The sequence below is a fragment of the Nomia melanderi genome, chromosome 8, assembly GCF_051020985.1.
Source record: "Nomia melanderi isolate GNS246 chromosome 8, iyNomMela1, whole genome shotgun sequence".
NCBI lineage: Eukaryota > Metazoa > Arthropoda > Insecta > Hymenoptera > Halictidae > Nomia > Nomia melanderi.
In genome coordinates this window covers 4,779,509-4,797,112 of record NC_135006.1, presented here as the reverse complement: position 1 = coordinate 4,797,112, position 17,604 = coordinate 4,779,509, and the positions used below count along the sequence as shown (strand labels likewise).

The 17,604-nt window shown below is 37.5% G+C and overlaps 1 protein-coding gene across 3 annotated transcripts in view; it reads left to right on the top strand.

Moving 5' to 3' along the window:
• The window catches only part of ptc (protein patched), a 69,055-nt gene that overhangs the window by 14,735 nt on the left and 36,716 nt on the right, over nt 1-17,604 (top strand). For all 3 annotated transcript variants that reach the window (XM_076369794.1, XM_031975730.2, XM_031975729.2), the window contains exon 2: nt 7,552-7,744. In XM_076369794.1, coding sequence (XP_076225909.1) covers nt 7,552-7,744 — 193 coding nt within the window. The remainder of the gene's footprint in view (nt 1-7,551; nt 7,745-17,604) is intronic.

Sequence of the window (17,604 nt, the reverse complement as noted above, 5' to 3'; positions counted from 1 at the left end):
ATCTTTTTAATATTCGGTCGAATGGTGTCAGGCGGCGCTATCTCGTTTCCTTCGTTCTAGTTTGAAAACTGAATATTTTTTCTTATTTTATATTGGAAACTGTTAAATAATATGATCCTGATATTTTTCTATTTCTAAATAGATAATAAGGAAAAAAATAAATACATAAATTTAATTTGATATTATTGATACTTTGACTGCTGTGTCACTCGAATTCAAGTGATACAATTTTGCACTTAAACTGAAACAGTAATATTCTTGATGACGTATCGAACGACTCGAATTTTGTTGGATGGATGAGATATACATAAGTAAGACAGTAGAGCAATCGTTACGAAGAATCTTGATTTTGTAGTTTTTGCTTTATTAAGAAAACTGTTCCGACTGCAAAAGGGGTTTAATGAGTGTTTCCTTGGTAGTGAAGTGTTAACATAGACTGGCATTTTTAGAAAGTGAATCGGAGCGTGGCACTCAAACGGTTAATTACAAAATTAGATAGATGAAAATTTACTGTAGCAGTACTAATATTAATATCTTGTATTATTTTCTTCGCAATATCGAATTTATTTTACTCAAAAGGTGGACGTTTTTGATGACTTCATGAGCAATGATACCGTTCGACCATTCAAATTCTTACTTATTAATCTTCTTATATATTTTTTCAAACGTACTTCTATGAAATGTACCGATCTTGTTATTTTGATTTGATGTAATAAACTGAGATCGCCAATTAATTATACAAAGATAAAAAGTAAGATGATGTTTTTAAAAATCTGGGTTAAGTTAAACCCAGACACTGCTGTTCAAGGGTTAGTAATTTGCAAGAACGGAGAGAAACTTTCTGTTCGTTTTAAGTAGGTATAGTTGTACTTTGATGGTAAAATACAATTATATTAAATTCAACTAATAAATCTTTTAGTTGAGTCTCACTTGTCATTATATTTAAAAGATAAAGGAAGAAATCAGGTCATTTACAAAATGAACGTAAAATAAACAAATATTCCAACGTACAAGTCTTTCATGTAGTCCATCATTTCAATTACGAAATTTAAAGAAAGAAATGCACATGCAGTGACGACCCACTGCAGCAAGGTGAAAATACAGAAAAGGAAGCCGACCACTGACGTGTCAAACAATTATTATGTATGAAGGCAAACGGAAAAACAGAATTGTTTATAAGAGGATGAAGAGAGACTAGTCGAGGATCGCCGAATCGCTGAAACGAATAGTGTCGTCCCTCCGTTACCAGACGATTCCAAAGAATGGAGTGGACGAAGTTAAAGCAACGAGGGAAGAAAGAGGGTTGGGGCGCGGAAGGGCGGGAGGGGGAAGACAACACTTAACGAATTTATGTTATTCGTACTTTTAATGTTTTTTACGACGCGACACGAGGTTTCGCGGAGGAGATAGCAGACAGCATAACAGGATCTTATGTCAACGACGGTGGTCTCAGCGCCACGAGGTTGTAATATGTAGATATTGCCCACCACGAGAAACCCCATAAGTTCCGTGGGGACCACTTACGGGAAAAAGGGGGAATTCCTTCTCCTCTTGGCTGGGCTGTTCTCCACGTACGCCACCAGCTATATAGACGTCTCGAGAGCGACTCGTGGCGTCTCCGGTTCCTTTTTCTCGTTTTACCCTTGTTCTCTTTCTCTCTTCGTCCTTCTACCCCTCTCTCCTGCCTGTGTGTTCCTTCCCTTTCGGTTTCTTCGCCGGTCTCGAACCGTCCGCGAAAATTCGACCACGTTCTCCTACTTTCGACGATCGCTTGCGTGTCCCTGCCGCCACGGACTTTCCGCGATTGTTGACTTCAGTAACAATGTTTGCGAGATGTTTGAAACCGTTGGTGGATATCTTTTTTCAGTTTGGTTGTTGTTCTAGTATTTGTTTTGTTTGAAATTATAGTGAGTTTATGGGGACTCATGTGTTTGATTTTAATGTTGCAATGTACTGATTGCTTTTTAGCACTAGAACTATCGGATGGGTCAAGTTGACCTATTTCAGAGTTTTTATTTTGCAAGTATTCAATTTATGAAGACGCGTTTGCGAAAGATTTTTTAACGCTAGAACTACCAGATGGGTCAAAATGACCAATTCCTAATTTCTTCTTTTAGAATTACTGCGAAGGTACAGATAGTTCTTTAAGAAATGATTAAAGAAGCTGATTTAACAACACCTAAACTCAAATATCAGCCATCTGAAATCTTAATAAATTCACGCTTATAGCTTTCATAAAGAAATGTTCAAAAGACGGTTCAAGTGCTCGGTAGTTTTAGTGTTCATTAAATTTGTGTAATTCCACAGATACAAGGCTAGGCGATCCTTTGAATCTCAAAAAACGTATTGTTTTAATTTTTATAGAAAATTAGAGATTGGTCACTCGAACTGCTCGGTAGTTTTAATGTTAAAGAAAGATAGGAAAGGTAACTTTGATGCTGTGCTTTAATATTTTGATAGTATGGTCGTATAACGTTAAACACATTAGTAAAATGGGATAAAGGATTATTTATGAATTGTATTTCTGTGTATACGTATGTTATTTTATTTATATTATATTATTTTATTATGCATTTTTAAATGTATAAAGATCTATAAAAAATCTTCGTGCACTTTAACTAAATTCACTTTATTTAGTTTTTTTTATATTATAAATAGTAATATCTGAGATACTATTTTATTGCTGGTATAAATTTTGGCGGAAAAGTTTACACTTAATAAAATGTGTGGATGCAAATTCAATTAGTGTATGCTCTTGTTAAGAACTGATGTTCTAAATTTCTCCTAAATTAATAATGAATAACTTATTACTAATGAATTATTATAGAGATTCATATTCTATAAAATATTTACGTTAGGCAGTTAAAAATTATAATATAACAAAATGAATTTATTTATTAATAATTTACAAAACTTATAATAGTGTGTTTATTGAAACTTTACATAGACTTTATCACAATATATACACGAATGAATAAATCCATTCAACAATTTCTCACAAAACCACGTTTACGATTTCACTAATCCTAAAACAAGAAACCATAAACAGGCCACTTCGATTCATCCAGCACTTCCAGTATCAAAACGATATACGTCACAATAAACACCAACTAAAAATTTGTATAACACAAAGCTCTAAACATTATCTCACAAAAAATCTCCATTTATTCCCAAGCAACCCAATAAACGCACGGATTTACACGCATAAGCCATCGCATAAAAAGTTAAACTCTACATAGAGAGTAATACCTCTCTAAAACGCAACCTCAATAACTACGATTCCAAAAAAAACAAGAGAAACTGCATCAAACGTGTACGCGGTCAATTTGTCAAGTAGTGATCATCGGATAGAAAAGAAAGGCCAGCAAAAGAAGATACTCAATGAATTGAAAATTTCGCTGTTAAAGGAATCGAGCCTCGTTTTTACCTATTTGACGTAATATAAAAACGATAATAGTAATCGACAACTTTTTACGTAATAAATGATAATCCTTGAGTGAATAAGTTTTTATTTCTATTTATGACGAATTTTTCAAAAGTATACCCAAAAAATGTACCAAAAGCGGTTGCTTTTTATTAAGTATCCACGATAAAATACAGAACTTATTGATTTATTATTGAAAATGAAAAAATCCGTTGACATTTTTTGTAAACATACAAAAAAAATTATCCTTGAAGTTGCTGATCATCATTGTACAGACAATTAGAAATATCCTTACTTCCAGTCAAGGCACATTTGAAACCCTTATAAAAAGGCTGTTTATTAGCGCTGTAGTGGTTAATTGCTTTACGATATTCAGATCGATGAAGATTCGGATCTGTATTACACGTAACGATAATGGATACAGGTCCAAAATTTGCAGTAAATCGCTCATTTATTACTATTTGCATAAGCACTAACGTAGAATTTCTTTACTACACTACAACTAAAACACTATAAAAAATGGAACTGCATCTCTTTTACTACAAGGTTTTCGATTCATTGGGGGTCTCCTTTTGCTAGTCCTACTCAATAATCGCTACTAAGTAGTCACAGTAATTGCGCTCACGTTTGCTACAGCTTCTTTTCTTCCTCTTATCGAACTGATAAGATTATTCCATTTGCATTTTAATCCCTTGGCTTATAATAACGTGTCAAACTCGTGATGAAAATATCAAAGCGAATTTGACAAATCTAAGCCTTACTTATTAATTTCTAATATAAATTAAGTATTACTTGCCTATTATTAATCTTTAACCTTTAGAATAAATGTAGACACAAAGTATAAAATTCGTTTAATTTTCTACTAAATTACTAATAACATAGTTGTTCTATCAAGCACAGTTAAGAAGTAAATCATAAGGCAAGGGGTTAAAGGAATATTGCTCCTTACGTAAAGTACAACTTTTCATACGATAGCTTTTCCGTGAAAATTGAAGATATTTAGTGAGACAACATTTATTACCTTTGTATACTACACACTTATCGTTAGTATCTCTAATGAAATCGTTTGGATAGTAGAAGTATACTCTTTCGATTCTCAAAGAGCTCGAAAGCTGTCCAGTCGGTCATTCATAGTCCTGGTTCGTCGGGGGTCGGCGAGAGCAGAATTTCCCGGGTGTACCATGTGGCCGACGAGGATTGTCCGCACGTCTAGAGTTACCCGGAGTCTGGGGTGCCGCGAAGTCGCGGCACGAGAGTTAATTGGCTGGAAAACCTTGCTATCCGATACTCGACGCCCGGCTACTGCCCCGAGATACGTAAGCGTGTGTAATCTGTATTTTCATCTGTACGTCTATCGTGCGCCGTGCGCTGCTCTTCCTCTCTCGTTTTATCGTTTTGCTCCTTGTCTCTTTCTTTCTCTCTGTCTGTCTTCCGTTCTCCTGTTCTCCATGGCTCCTGGCCGGAGCCAAGGCTCTAACTGTACTCGAACGAGCGGCGTAGTCACCGGAGGAGAAAAGCGCCCGCTCCTTTCCTCCCGAAGCCCGATTCCATTCTGATCCGTGGCTCTCCGCGTCCTTCCTTCTCCGTCTTTCTTTCCCCTGTCGACCAGGAAAGATAGGTATTGTTGCGGGTGGTCCGTGGCGCACATTGTCAGACCGGCCACCAGGTAGTGTGCAACGTTGCCGCTCGCAATGTTGCGAGCGTTCCCTTTTATCCCTTTCCTCTCCTTCCTTTCTCGTTCCTTTTCCCCCGTTCCCGTATTTTTCTTTTGATCTTCCACGACTCCTTCGGTCTCTCTCGCCCGGTGTCCTTTATCCTCGTTGCGGTTTCGCGATGTTTAATGTTATTATGTTGTAAATTATTGTCGGGACGCCGGGGATCAGGGTCGATTCGCGGGGAACTGTTCGCAGGCTGGAGCGACTACGGTTTTCTGATTTTTGCGAACGCTTGTGGTAACATTGTTGATGTGTTTTTCGATTTTGGATTTGTTGTGAATAAGATGTGGTAGATCTGATTATTTGTACACTGGTTTTCGATTATTTTTTGTCGTTTGTACAAGTTGGTCGTTACTATGTTTGGTAAAGGAGAGTATATTTACCGGTTTATTGATGTTTCGCGAGATCAGAAATTGTGTAATTCACGTCTTATTAAATTTTTGGGAATAGTATCTTCATGAATCTATCGAATCTCAACGAGACGTTCGGTAGTAGTGAATATTGTTTCATCTTCATTCTTATTTACTAATACTCTCTGTTTCACGTGCCGGTTGCTCCACGAAATGGTAAGGATAAAAGTGATATTATAAAGAAGTCTCCAAAGTGTGACGTTAGGGGGGGAATGTTCTATTATATCCTCTTACATATGTACAACAATATTTCCCATCATCAATAAATTCATAAGTAATTTCTCCAATGCAGTTTTAATGTATTAATAATATTTATACAATAAACACGATAATCGGAAACGAAATTTTATTAAGGCTTCTCGATCTGGTGTCTCTGAAGGTCTAGCAATTTTTAAAATTTATACATTTCCAGGCTATGTGTTGCCAACTATTTTCTTATCATTCGCTTTTACTGCTGCTCGCTGCCGCCAGTCTTCTAGACTCCAGTGGTTACATTTAAGAGGTAGTACACACGTTCGCACGTACAACCCGCGGCCAGCTACTTATCATCGTCAAAGCCCACGCGGCCAATTTAAAGTGCTCCGGCTGCCGTTCCGGCTCCGCCACTCTTTAACCGCTAGAATCTGCTCCTTTTCTTGAAAATCGTAGGCGGTATCGGCGCGCAGTCGACAGGGTGACTCGTAAACCCGATACAGTGACTCGGAGGATCGAATGTTGCGGAACTGTTTCATTGTTAGAACGACGACAATAGTACAAAGTATCTTAGATCCCAGTTTTGAGTCATGGTACAGAAAGTATATATTCAATCATAACTTAGTATTTTATGCGTATTATAAATACATAATAATGTATTTTTACTAAATATAGGAATTTTATTATAAACAATGGAAACAATTCTCATTCACAAGGATTAGTATGAGTCGGAAGTAGGTAAATATTCACAAATATAATGCGAATATTTATATATTCATAGCTTACTCGAATTTGAAAAAGAAATTATTTAAATATATAGTGCAATAAAGTTTTACATAAATTTTTATTTATCATAACTATTGACTTTAATAAATGAAGTTCCGTTTTACTTGATTCTCCAGAAATTTGTATATGAAGAAGGTAATAATAAAGATCCGTTCCAAATTGATTAAAATTTGAAGGGATATATTAAAATGTTTAGCACTGTATAGCTTAAATAAGAAATATTTTTAAACCGAAATGAAATTTGGATAAATGAAGTGCTTTTAGTTTAGTAGTCTGAACTATGAAATGAAATACTTTAATTTTGCGTTTAAAATATTTTATTTGCTGGAGTAAAATTTCTCTTACTTCAAAAATTAATATCTCTATATAACAAACTATATTCAAACAAATGAGATGTATAATTTTCAAAATTATATGTACAGTATCTCAATACAAACTATTTACTGTTTCACCCATTACTGTACCTGTCGTCACTTCAAGATTCAATTTAAAATTGTAAAAATGAAGTACAGTTACATACCGAGAAGTAGTGTTACTTCTGTGGTTCTCGATCGTAGACTGTACACCGTTTTGTAGTTACGAATAACGGGATTCAGTGAAATTACGTTAACTTTCATTGCACAAACTTTGATTCCGATAATTAAAATAAGAATCTTGATTAACTATTTAACCATCATATTATTTATTTTTAACATTAACCCCTTGCCCTATGATTTCTTTCACAATTCTATTCGCTAGAATTACTTTGTCATTAATGATTTACCAGAAGCAAATAAGAATTCCATGCTCGTTTATATCCACGTTTACTTTACATCATAACAACTGATAACAGAAAAATAATATACAATTTAAATTCAAAAGAGTTGAGTAACATCTAGTACTATTAATTTCTACTTGAGATCTTTATGTGTCTAGCAGGATATTGTAAAGCAAGGGGTTAAAATACTGTGTATTTTAGTATCTTTAGAAATACCTTTTTCCAAAAGAACGAGCTAAAATTCTCATTCCCATTTGGCTTTTTCAGGGCAAAGCGGAAGGTCAGAGGTCTGCGGTGTGGATCAGGGCAAGGCTGCAGGATCAGCTGAGTCAGCTGGGCTACTTCCTGCAGAGGCACGCAGGCAAAGTTCTCTTCCTCGCGATCGTCGCTTTAGCTACGTTCTGCGTCGCCCTCAAGTCGGCTCAAGTTCACAGCAAGGTCGAACAGCTCTGGGTTCAAGGTAAGTGCGTCATCGAAGTATTTCCTGCGAACGAGACCACGTTCTTTATTCTTGATGTTCTTGGGTCTTTCATTGAACCCTGTCTATTACTGAGACACGATTACCGAGTTGGAAATTATTGCCCTGGAAAATTGTTTCGAGACTCACGAAATGAGTCGCTGTTGTCTTTGTCTGCGGAACTTTTAAACAGAATGTTTTTCCAAGATAAAAACTAGAAGTATATATTTAATAAATGTTATACTGGTGATTGTTTCTTTATGCTGATTATAAAGTCTTTCTATTAAATATTCTTACGTCTAGAATAAGAACCGCAGAGTAAAAGTTAAATGTAAATAATAACGAGCAGTACAATAAATCCAAGCTCTTAATTTTGTTTAACTATCAACTTCTTATATTATAAGCATGTAGAGCCTGATGCAAGGATCATATAACTAATAATCTATCAAAGTGTATCGAGGAACGAAAGTGAAGGAAATGTTTCTTCTAAATAAAATCGAAATAAAGTTGTAAATATTTAATTTATAGTTCAGCAAATTCCATTTTTTCGATAATAAATAGATAAAATAAATAAAGAACATAATGTATTTGATTTAAGTTTTATCGATTTAATAGAAACTGGTAGCAAAATTTTCAAAATTTAGTTGATTGTTCAAGAAATGGCGGACGTGTTCGAGAAACAGACAGTTTCAGGTGAAAAAATACAATCGGTTGAAGGAGGACGGAGAAAAGTCAGAATGGAGTGACAAAAGGAGGACAGAGAATTGAACGAAAGATCGCTTTACCCCCACGCCGGGCACATGGTACATTAGTTTGCTCGCTGGGTGGCCCTCTATATTTATCCGTGGTCCGAAACGCTAATTCGAACACCCCGTTGCTAACTTAAACTTCAAGCGTGCGGGTGAAATCGAAAGATGTCGGGTGGCTTGATAGAATTATACAAGACGGACTTCACTTCCTTTTTTAATTGAATACAAAACAATTCTTCGGTCAGACTTAAGGTTGAACTTATGAAAAAGTTCAATAATCTTTTTCCCTGCAAGGAAGTTCGTTGAAAAAAAAAATAAGTCTGACAGATTTCAATGTATAGAACTTATATAATATTAATTATCGTATGTTTGTCATAAACATTTCGGAAGTGTTTATTCTAGTACCGTTAGGAAGTAATCTTATCTGTTAACAACTTCCTATAAGGTAAACTAAAAATGATTGTGTAAATAAAAATTGAAAACTTATACCTTTCTTTTGGAAACTAAATACTATAATAAGTAGTATATTATTTTAAAATATATATAGAAATTATTTATAAACTGCCATACTATGAAATGGTGGCGAAAAAGATGAATATGAACTGTTTAGGATCAAATTCGTTTATACGATACGAGGGAGATTAAATAAGAAATTAATATTACGGCGTAATCAAAGTAAAGTGACAATTTTGTAGACTTATTTTGGAAACGAAATTCCGTTCAAAATTTTTGGAGCAACCAGTAAACAAAAAGTGTTTCATGGTATCCGGAACAAATACGGTTTTTCATGAGAAAAATGGCATCACATTGTCCCACGTAACTGTCCCAAAGATTCTTTCGGTCTTGGTCCGTTTATCACAGAGAAACACTATCGTAGTCTGTTGTCTAGCATCGGTGTTAAGGCCATTGGATTTTCTTGGCTTGCCAGGCGAACACTCCGACGGTAAATTGTAGAAGTATCAACGTTTTATGAGATTTTAATGAGCAAACGAGTTTGCGCGGGATCGCTTCGGAATAGCGCCCGAGCGCAGTAATGATTCCACTAAGCGTGATTAAATGAAATTCTGACGAAGTGTCGGAAAAAATTTGCATCCGTGATTATCTTACAGGAAATCGTTAAAATGTCATTCCATTTCGCACAAATATTTCGTAATTGAACTATAATTCGATCTAACGATTTCTTGTAAATTGTCTAATCTGATTAATCTTCCGAGGAATGTTGCTTCCCTGGAACTATCATCATTTAAATCGTTCGCTTAATCGTTCATTTAATACTTTTTAATGTGTCGTCCAATCTTTTTGAATAGAATTAATAATACCTGATATTCCGGAAATTCTCGTTTGAACGCCGTTTTTTCCGATCTGTTAAGTTCGCATAACTTCCCTTGTAAAGAGTGATTTGGATATTAAAAGGCTTAGGGTATTTGTTGGCTAGATGTGAAATATTCGAATTTCTTTAATCTTTTTGTTCCTTCAATGTAAAGGATCTTAATACTCATCTTTAGTATCCTATCGAATTTTGTGAATTGTTTTTTTTCTCTGTTTATTACATTCGATTTAAAACACTAGTTCTCAAAAAGATACTAAGAATAAAATAATGAAATGAACAATACCAAAAATGAAACTTACCAAGAACTAAATAACAATACAAAAACTATCTGATACATCTATCGACGTTTCAAACTTGAAACTTCAGGATCGCCTTCTAAATTACGAATTAATCCATCGACAGTAACATAGTCTTCATAAATTATATATGTTACGATAAATTTAATTAATCCGGCAATTGTGTACAATCGGTAATGGTAATTATACATAATCGCCTGTAAGTCGCTGGTAATTATGTATAACCCCCGATTTATCATATCGCTCTTAACATATATATATATATATTTTACCCGTTAAGTGCGGAATTTAATTTCAAAAATTTCTTATTGTGTGCGCACTGAAATCATATAATGAATTTAAGATATATTCCAATGAAAAACTAAAACGAATCCAAGAAAAATTACATGTTTGTCTAAAAATCAAATAGTCCATCATTGAAAAAGTTGGCATCATTTCGAGTTTTAAGATGACGTGTATACTTGTCAAACGCAGTTAATTGGTTAAAAAATATAACGTACAAACATTATCCGATGAGACCGAAAGATCTGCGCGGAAAATATAGTTTTCTCCAGCTAGCACCTCAGTTCGCGACATTGCGTCGACGACATAGCTTACCGCGTCCGAGCCCGAGTCATGACTCGTTTAAAGGGCTGGTGCATGGATTGTGTTGCGCGGGGCCACGTGAGAAGTGGCCGGCGGGCGACGCGCTGCGCCTTGCGCGGTGCGAGAGAAGCAAAGGAGGAGAGAGAGAGGGCTTTCGAGAGATGGTGATTCGAGATGCGTGCGCCACGCGGATCGGTACCGGATATCCGTGAGGTGACTGCGGTCGTGTCGTTGCGGGATATGCGGGCGCAGTGTTCCTCTCCGCTCTCACTGAGAGGGAGTAGTACGTTCGGGGCGTAAAAGAGCGGCTGCGGAGACAGGACGCGCGCGCCCGCGACGATTGCATCGCGGATACAAAGGAATTTAACTTTACGACTTGACGGCGGCGGTGCGATTTGACGATATTCCAGGAACGGTGTAAATTCTCCTGGTGGGAGATTGATAAACGTTACTTTATGGATACCCTCGGGGTACCCGCGACGAGAGGACGCGGAACATACGAGGCGACGGATCGGAGAACCGATTTTTGTTAGACGATCGTTTACGGCTTGACTTTCAATTATACGGGAATGCTTACATCCGATTTCGACTGTGCTCCAAGTACTGTTCGAAGGGAGATTAGTGTTGTTGTTGGAAACTCGATTATTAGATGCCCCCTAGTAATTGATGGTAGCGTTCTTGTTCATGTGTAACCCGACGGAGGACAGACTTCGTTTGTCCTAAAAGCTAAGAAGTTAGGAAGACAAGGAAACTGGAAGGGACACCGAATGTGGTGAAGTAAGATGTAACGATAGAAAATAAATTTCATAGTGTCGCCAACTTCATTCTCCATCTTTACATCTCACTTCGTCCCATTTGGTCGCCCTTACAGTTTCCTTGCTTCCATGACTTTGTAGCATTTAGGACAAGCGAAATCTTTTCTTCATCGGACTATACGTTCGTATGAGTTGCGGGTGTAAGGAATGTCTTATGTAGGTATTTTATAGGTGGTTATCTGTGGAATATAGTTTTTTATGTTTTGAGGGTGATGAAAGGGTTTTTTTGAGAGGTTTATTGATTGGAGGGTAGTGAATATTGTTTAACCATTAAATGATCCTGTGGTACGTTAATACCAAGTTTGTATCGTTAATTTTATGGTTAATGAACTACTGAGATTGATTTTATACAAGTTTACTCGCCTGTTTAGGAGTTGAAAATGCTCTGTGGTGAATTGAATATATAAAATGTTAGATTTGTTGATGAAACCAAGTTTTAGCTGTCTTGAGTATTGAATTCTGTCATGAACGCAATAAAATCTGGAGTCCAATTGTAAATAATAATATTTTAATAGTAATGTAAAATTTCTGAGAAAATTGAACTCATTCTATTGAAAACCATTAATTTTTACAGCCTTCTAATATAAAATGATCTTTAAATTCTTGAAACATGGACAAAACGGTCCTATGTTATGCTTATATGAAATTATTACTAACATTAAATTCGTAAAAAAATCATTATCACGTTCTTTTAACAATATTAACACATGATTCACATTGTTGAACCCACGTCTGCAAGAATGAAACGCGCGTCGATCAAATGCTGTAGAAGCGACCGGTGCAGCGTTGATTTTCAATCACCTGCGCGTATACCTGTTTCCTCCTCGTAGCCAGATCCCATCGTTGTTCGTTTCTTTTATTTCCCCGCGCGTGTAGAAGGAAAGAGATCGCGTCGCGGTTTTTCGGTGCATCAAAAGGCACCGATAAGAAGCGGCGGCGCAAGATATAATTCACGCTTCGCGTTCCCGTTTTGCAGCTGCCTTTAATGAAAAACTACTGGCCAGTGTTTAATTAAGACGCTCACCGAGAACGTGGGAATAGTGCGCATGAAAATCGATGAAAAATTTTATTCCGTCTCGTAATTTTCATTCCTAGCAGCGCGCGCAGGTGGTTTCGTTTTTGCGAACAAAAAAATCAGGTGCATCCACTTAATTCAGTCTCTTTTGCCCTTATTTTCGCATACGGCGGCGCGGTAGGTTCGCTAAACAGAGAGAGGCTGGCACACGCGCCACAGACGCACCTTCTCTTTCCATCGCGTGCCGGTGTCCTTCTCTTCCTGGACATCCGTATACGGCGGAGGCGGTTCGGTCTCGAATCCGGAAAAGAGAAGACGGACAATGCGCGGAACGAGGATCGAAGAAGGGGCTCCCTTTTACCTCACCTACAAGAGATAATACGTCCGTATAGGTCACTTCAAGAGTCGAGAACTTCCCATTGATGTTTCAAGTATCATCGATTAATGTGTATTTCTTTTTAGTTGATTGGTAAAAGTAGTACTTTACTACTTCGGAAATAAAGGATAGTTGAATGGATTAATCTTTTCACTTATGCACTGCATCAAAAATCACGAAAGATTTTAATTATAAAATGTTACAGGTTTTTTGACACTGAAATTACCGACTATTTAATATAATTAATATATCATTATACGAGTTATAGGAATACATTTTTGTTATTTTTGGTGACATATTATTATATTATATAAGTGGGTCTATTGATTTTTAAATTATTGTAGTTATTTGACAGCTTTTATGCTGTTGACAATTTAAAAATAAGAAAACTTAAATCAGTTGTTTTAAGTGGTACGTTAGTTTTAGTGTTAACTGTTATTCAGTAAAAAAGAAAAAGATATTTATTTTAGAGAAGGTCTCAGTACATTGCAGTTGGTTCTGTAAGTTAACACAGTTATGAATCAAATTTGAAAGATCTCTATAAATTGAGAATGCATTTCTAATAATGGTTTAATCGGGTTAAAATTAAAATAAGTTTCGTGTAGCTAACATCTGTCATATTTTGTGAATTTATAATAACTAAATTAGACTTTAAAATTGCGCAATTTTTAATCTGTAAATTTTTGTCTATGAAATGTAGACCAACATAAAAAGAAATTTGTATTGACGCAGCAAAATTTAAATCTCCAAAATCTTTGCATATTTAAAGTCTAACTCTTCAGTGTACTCACTAAAAACATAATAAATATATGATCCTTTACTCAGATACAGACTTCACACCTTTTTCATTAAAGTATTCACGACATAAATGAATATTAAACGTTTATCATACGTTCCTTTTACAATAATTAAACATTAACCACACGCAAAATTACTCTTTACAATACAGAATGATTAAAAAAATCTCATATTCTCGTAAAAGCCTGAAATTAACTTGCCTTTTCACAAATGTCCCTACATCGTACTCATAATCGTGAACCGAACACCACTCCACATTGTAGCAAAAACGAATTTCATCCTCGAAGGGAAGTGAAAAATCCAGTGTTCCTCGTAAAGGAAAACGGAGGCCCGAAAAAATTAGCGTTGGCCCTAGAACTCGGAAGTGGCTAGGCGGCGTCTTCCTGGAACGACCTGTACCGAGGGGCCGGTCGGTCGGTGCAAGGAGGCCGCCTGGGCCGTTAGTGTGACAAGGACAGACAGAGGACGAAGGCACGACCGTGCACGAGGGCCGGCCGACTGCTTACATCTTCATTAGGCCCCCATGCCTCCGAGTACGAGGGAGACCGCTGGACCATCAGCGGGACGGAGATCGAGCCGTAGAAGGAGAAAACGATGACGAACTGAAAGAGAAAGAGTGAGACGGATGGACGAAGGACGGGGATAGCTAAGGACACGGGAGGGAGCGAAACGGATGAATTCCGTAAGGCCGCAACGAGGATAAGAAAGTCAGAAGACCGTCGTCCAAAGACCCACCGGGAATCTGTTGTTGTTGCAGCGACGGACGGACGAACGGCCGCGTAAACAGAGGATCTCATCTTCTATTTACCGGCCGCGATCGAGTCGTTCCGATTCTTAAACAAACGAGAATTTCAATAGCTCATCTAGGGATCTTGAACAGACACCTGGACGTCTTATTCAAACATCATTCGAATCGATGCGTGATTGAATGGCAACAGTTGGTCATTCATTCCTCATTGAATCACTCCAGACACTTAGCAGGCATTCAACAAAAAGAACTACTTCCGTCTTGTCCCTTGATTATCGTTCTTAGTAACAGTTTTTTAAGCAGACCCCAGTAAGATCCAAAAAAATCTCCTCGACTCGGCTCAAGCTTTAAAAGTTATTCCTGATGAAAAGTGTCTCCAGAGGATCACAGGCAAAAACACGCTTATCAGTCGGAGCGGGCACGTCGCATCGCCGTGGACGTAATTTCCGGTAGGGAGAAAAAATGTCGCGGCGACGTTAAATGAGAACCGCTGGGATTGGATGGGGCTCGGTTCCGGTGAATGGTCGCGGTGGGTGGCCCAGTGGGCTCTCTGTGTGCGCCAAGCCAACCCAGCCAGCCAACCAGCGGTGGGCCTGCGTGCCTGAGCGATTGAGCCAAGTCTCAGCTCCTCCGTGAGCCTCAGAGAGGCTAAGCCTGCTTCGAAGGGCTCCTTCGTTTTCTTCTCCCGTCTTCCTTTCCCCCGGGCTCTCTCCTGCTCTCTCAAAACTCCGGCCAGGAACAGTTCAGTAAAGGGGCCACGAGGGTTTCTACGCCAAGTAGCCTTAGCCCGGCTTCAGCCCGGACCCCGTCGATCTGGTCCCTTTCTTTTTCCGTCTCGTAGCGTCTCTACTAACCGTCCGATGGGTATCAACCCCGAATGTTTATGCCGCAAGACCTACGATAATGAAGCCATCGGGGATAGAGAGTTTTATAGACCAGCTTTCGCGAGTGTAATTGACTGGCTGGCCTGCGAATTGATCTTGTTTTCTTCTCATTTTCCTCCCTTTAATTTTTTCTTTTCCGAAGATCCTTTTAAAGCCGTGTCGCGTTGCTGTAAATCCACTTTTATCGATTTGGACTGGCGTTCCAGCTCAAGATTACATCGCCGATCATCCGTAGTTAGCCGCGCTCCGGTGTTGGGCCGAACACGGAACCTTCCAACGAGTAGGTGTTAACGACGTTATTGGCGGAATTGATGCGTCGGCCGGGGCTTGATTTATCGTTTGCCCGGCCGAAAGTAGGTGACACCGTTCGATCGGCCGGCGACAGAGGGACCCGTCTCGAACGCATTATGCTGATGCCAACACGTCAGCCGGCCAGAAATTAAGCCAAGCCTCCTCGTGGACCCTTGATGATGTTACGAACACCTCGCGGAATTTATGTCTCCCTACATTACGCCTAATTGCCAATCAAGGTAATAACCGTGGTGCCTGTGAACGGTTGTTCTATTGGTTACTCGAATACTGTAATGGCCAAGCGCCGTGGTCCGCAATGGAGAATATTAGTTCTTCGAGACGTTGTGACTTCTAATCTTAAGTCATTTTTGTATTGGAAATTGGATTCTAGGATTCTTTTGTGGATTTATGTATATATATTGGTGTAACACTGTGTTGCTTATTTTTTGTATCCTTTTGTGTTCGATGTATAAATTTTATATAGTCGAATAAGGAGGTGGAGCGCACCCTTAAACCAAATGAAATCAACGATGCATCGTTCGATTACTTTTGAAGAAAGTAGGTACAAAGAAAATTTCGACTATCAGGTTTCTTTTTATTTTGTCTATTTGATCGTATAAAATAATTTTTCTTACTTCTGATCCCCCTTTTTATGCTATATATTCAGTCTGAAATGGGGAAGCTGATTAACCGACGTTCTTTTTAGTATGAATATTACAAAGCATTTCAAAGTAAGTAGGATTGTTCCCATTGAAAAACCGCAGTTCCTCCAGGAAGCATGTGGTCCTTATATTTTCACATGCCATAAAGCTGTCCACACGTGCATTTCCATGACGCTGACAGACGTTCAATCTTGTTAGTCCCTCGGGATCGACTTCCAGAACGGAAGAGGCCACTTTTCGGAACTTAGTCGTGAAGTATAAGGGGGATCCATTTCGTAGAACGTTTATTTAGCAACAGATGTGTGCCGCTACTGCATCAGGTTGTGCATAATGGTTTACTAGCCAAAATCACTGAATTATCGACCATTTCAATAAACTTCTCAAATCACTATTTTTCATAAATTTTCTTTGAAAAATAGATATTTGTTAACTTGCAAACTATTCTTCTGTCAATGATGTATTTAGAGTAGTTGCACTGTCTTGTTGAAACTGATACAGTGTATTAAATTATTCCAACATACTAAGCAACTGCTTTCGAGTATGTTCTAGCGGTCTCCAACTTTCATTTCTTCTAGATAAAAACCAATAAAGTTATTAAAACTTTAATAGAGTTATTAACAAACCAGAAAAAGTGGTTCAGTTTTAAAAATACAAATTCCTTTCCAGATATTATGTCAACTGTCCCAGCATCCGAATTATTCGGAATAAACTCCTCGTTGATCCAAACGATGCTTTTCCACTCAGTCTTTCTGTCATATGCAATCGTACCCATTCCATCCATTTTATCACGTTCGTCTTGATTAAGTATGTTGGTTTTTTCATATGCTTCTATTCAAGTCGACTTTATTAACCTATGAATTGTTAATTTTGCTATTTCAATCTCTGGTGAAATCGCTATTACACCGAACGCTTGTCACACAGATGTTTGTTTATCTCTTCTTTGTAAATGCTTAACGCAGAAGAGAATCGTCTCGATTACTTTTGACCATATTTGTTTACGCAGTTCTTTGAAATCAGAAATAACCAGTTCCAAACGTTTAATGCTGTTTGCAATTTCTCCGATGAAAATATTCATGTTAATCATTTCAATGCGTTTTCTTCTTCTTAAAGTCAATGAGTACTTCAATTCTTTCCATATTTGTTGCAGATCATTGTACGGTATAAATTTTATAATTCATACGATTACAAAATATTAAATATTTTTGTTTTTTAATATATAATATTAATAATGTAACATTGCAGATCAGTTAGTTGCACTAATAGTTAGTTCTATCATTTTGAAATAATGTTTAATTCTACATCCCCTGTTCTAAA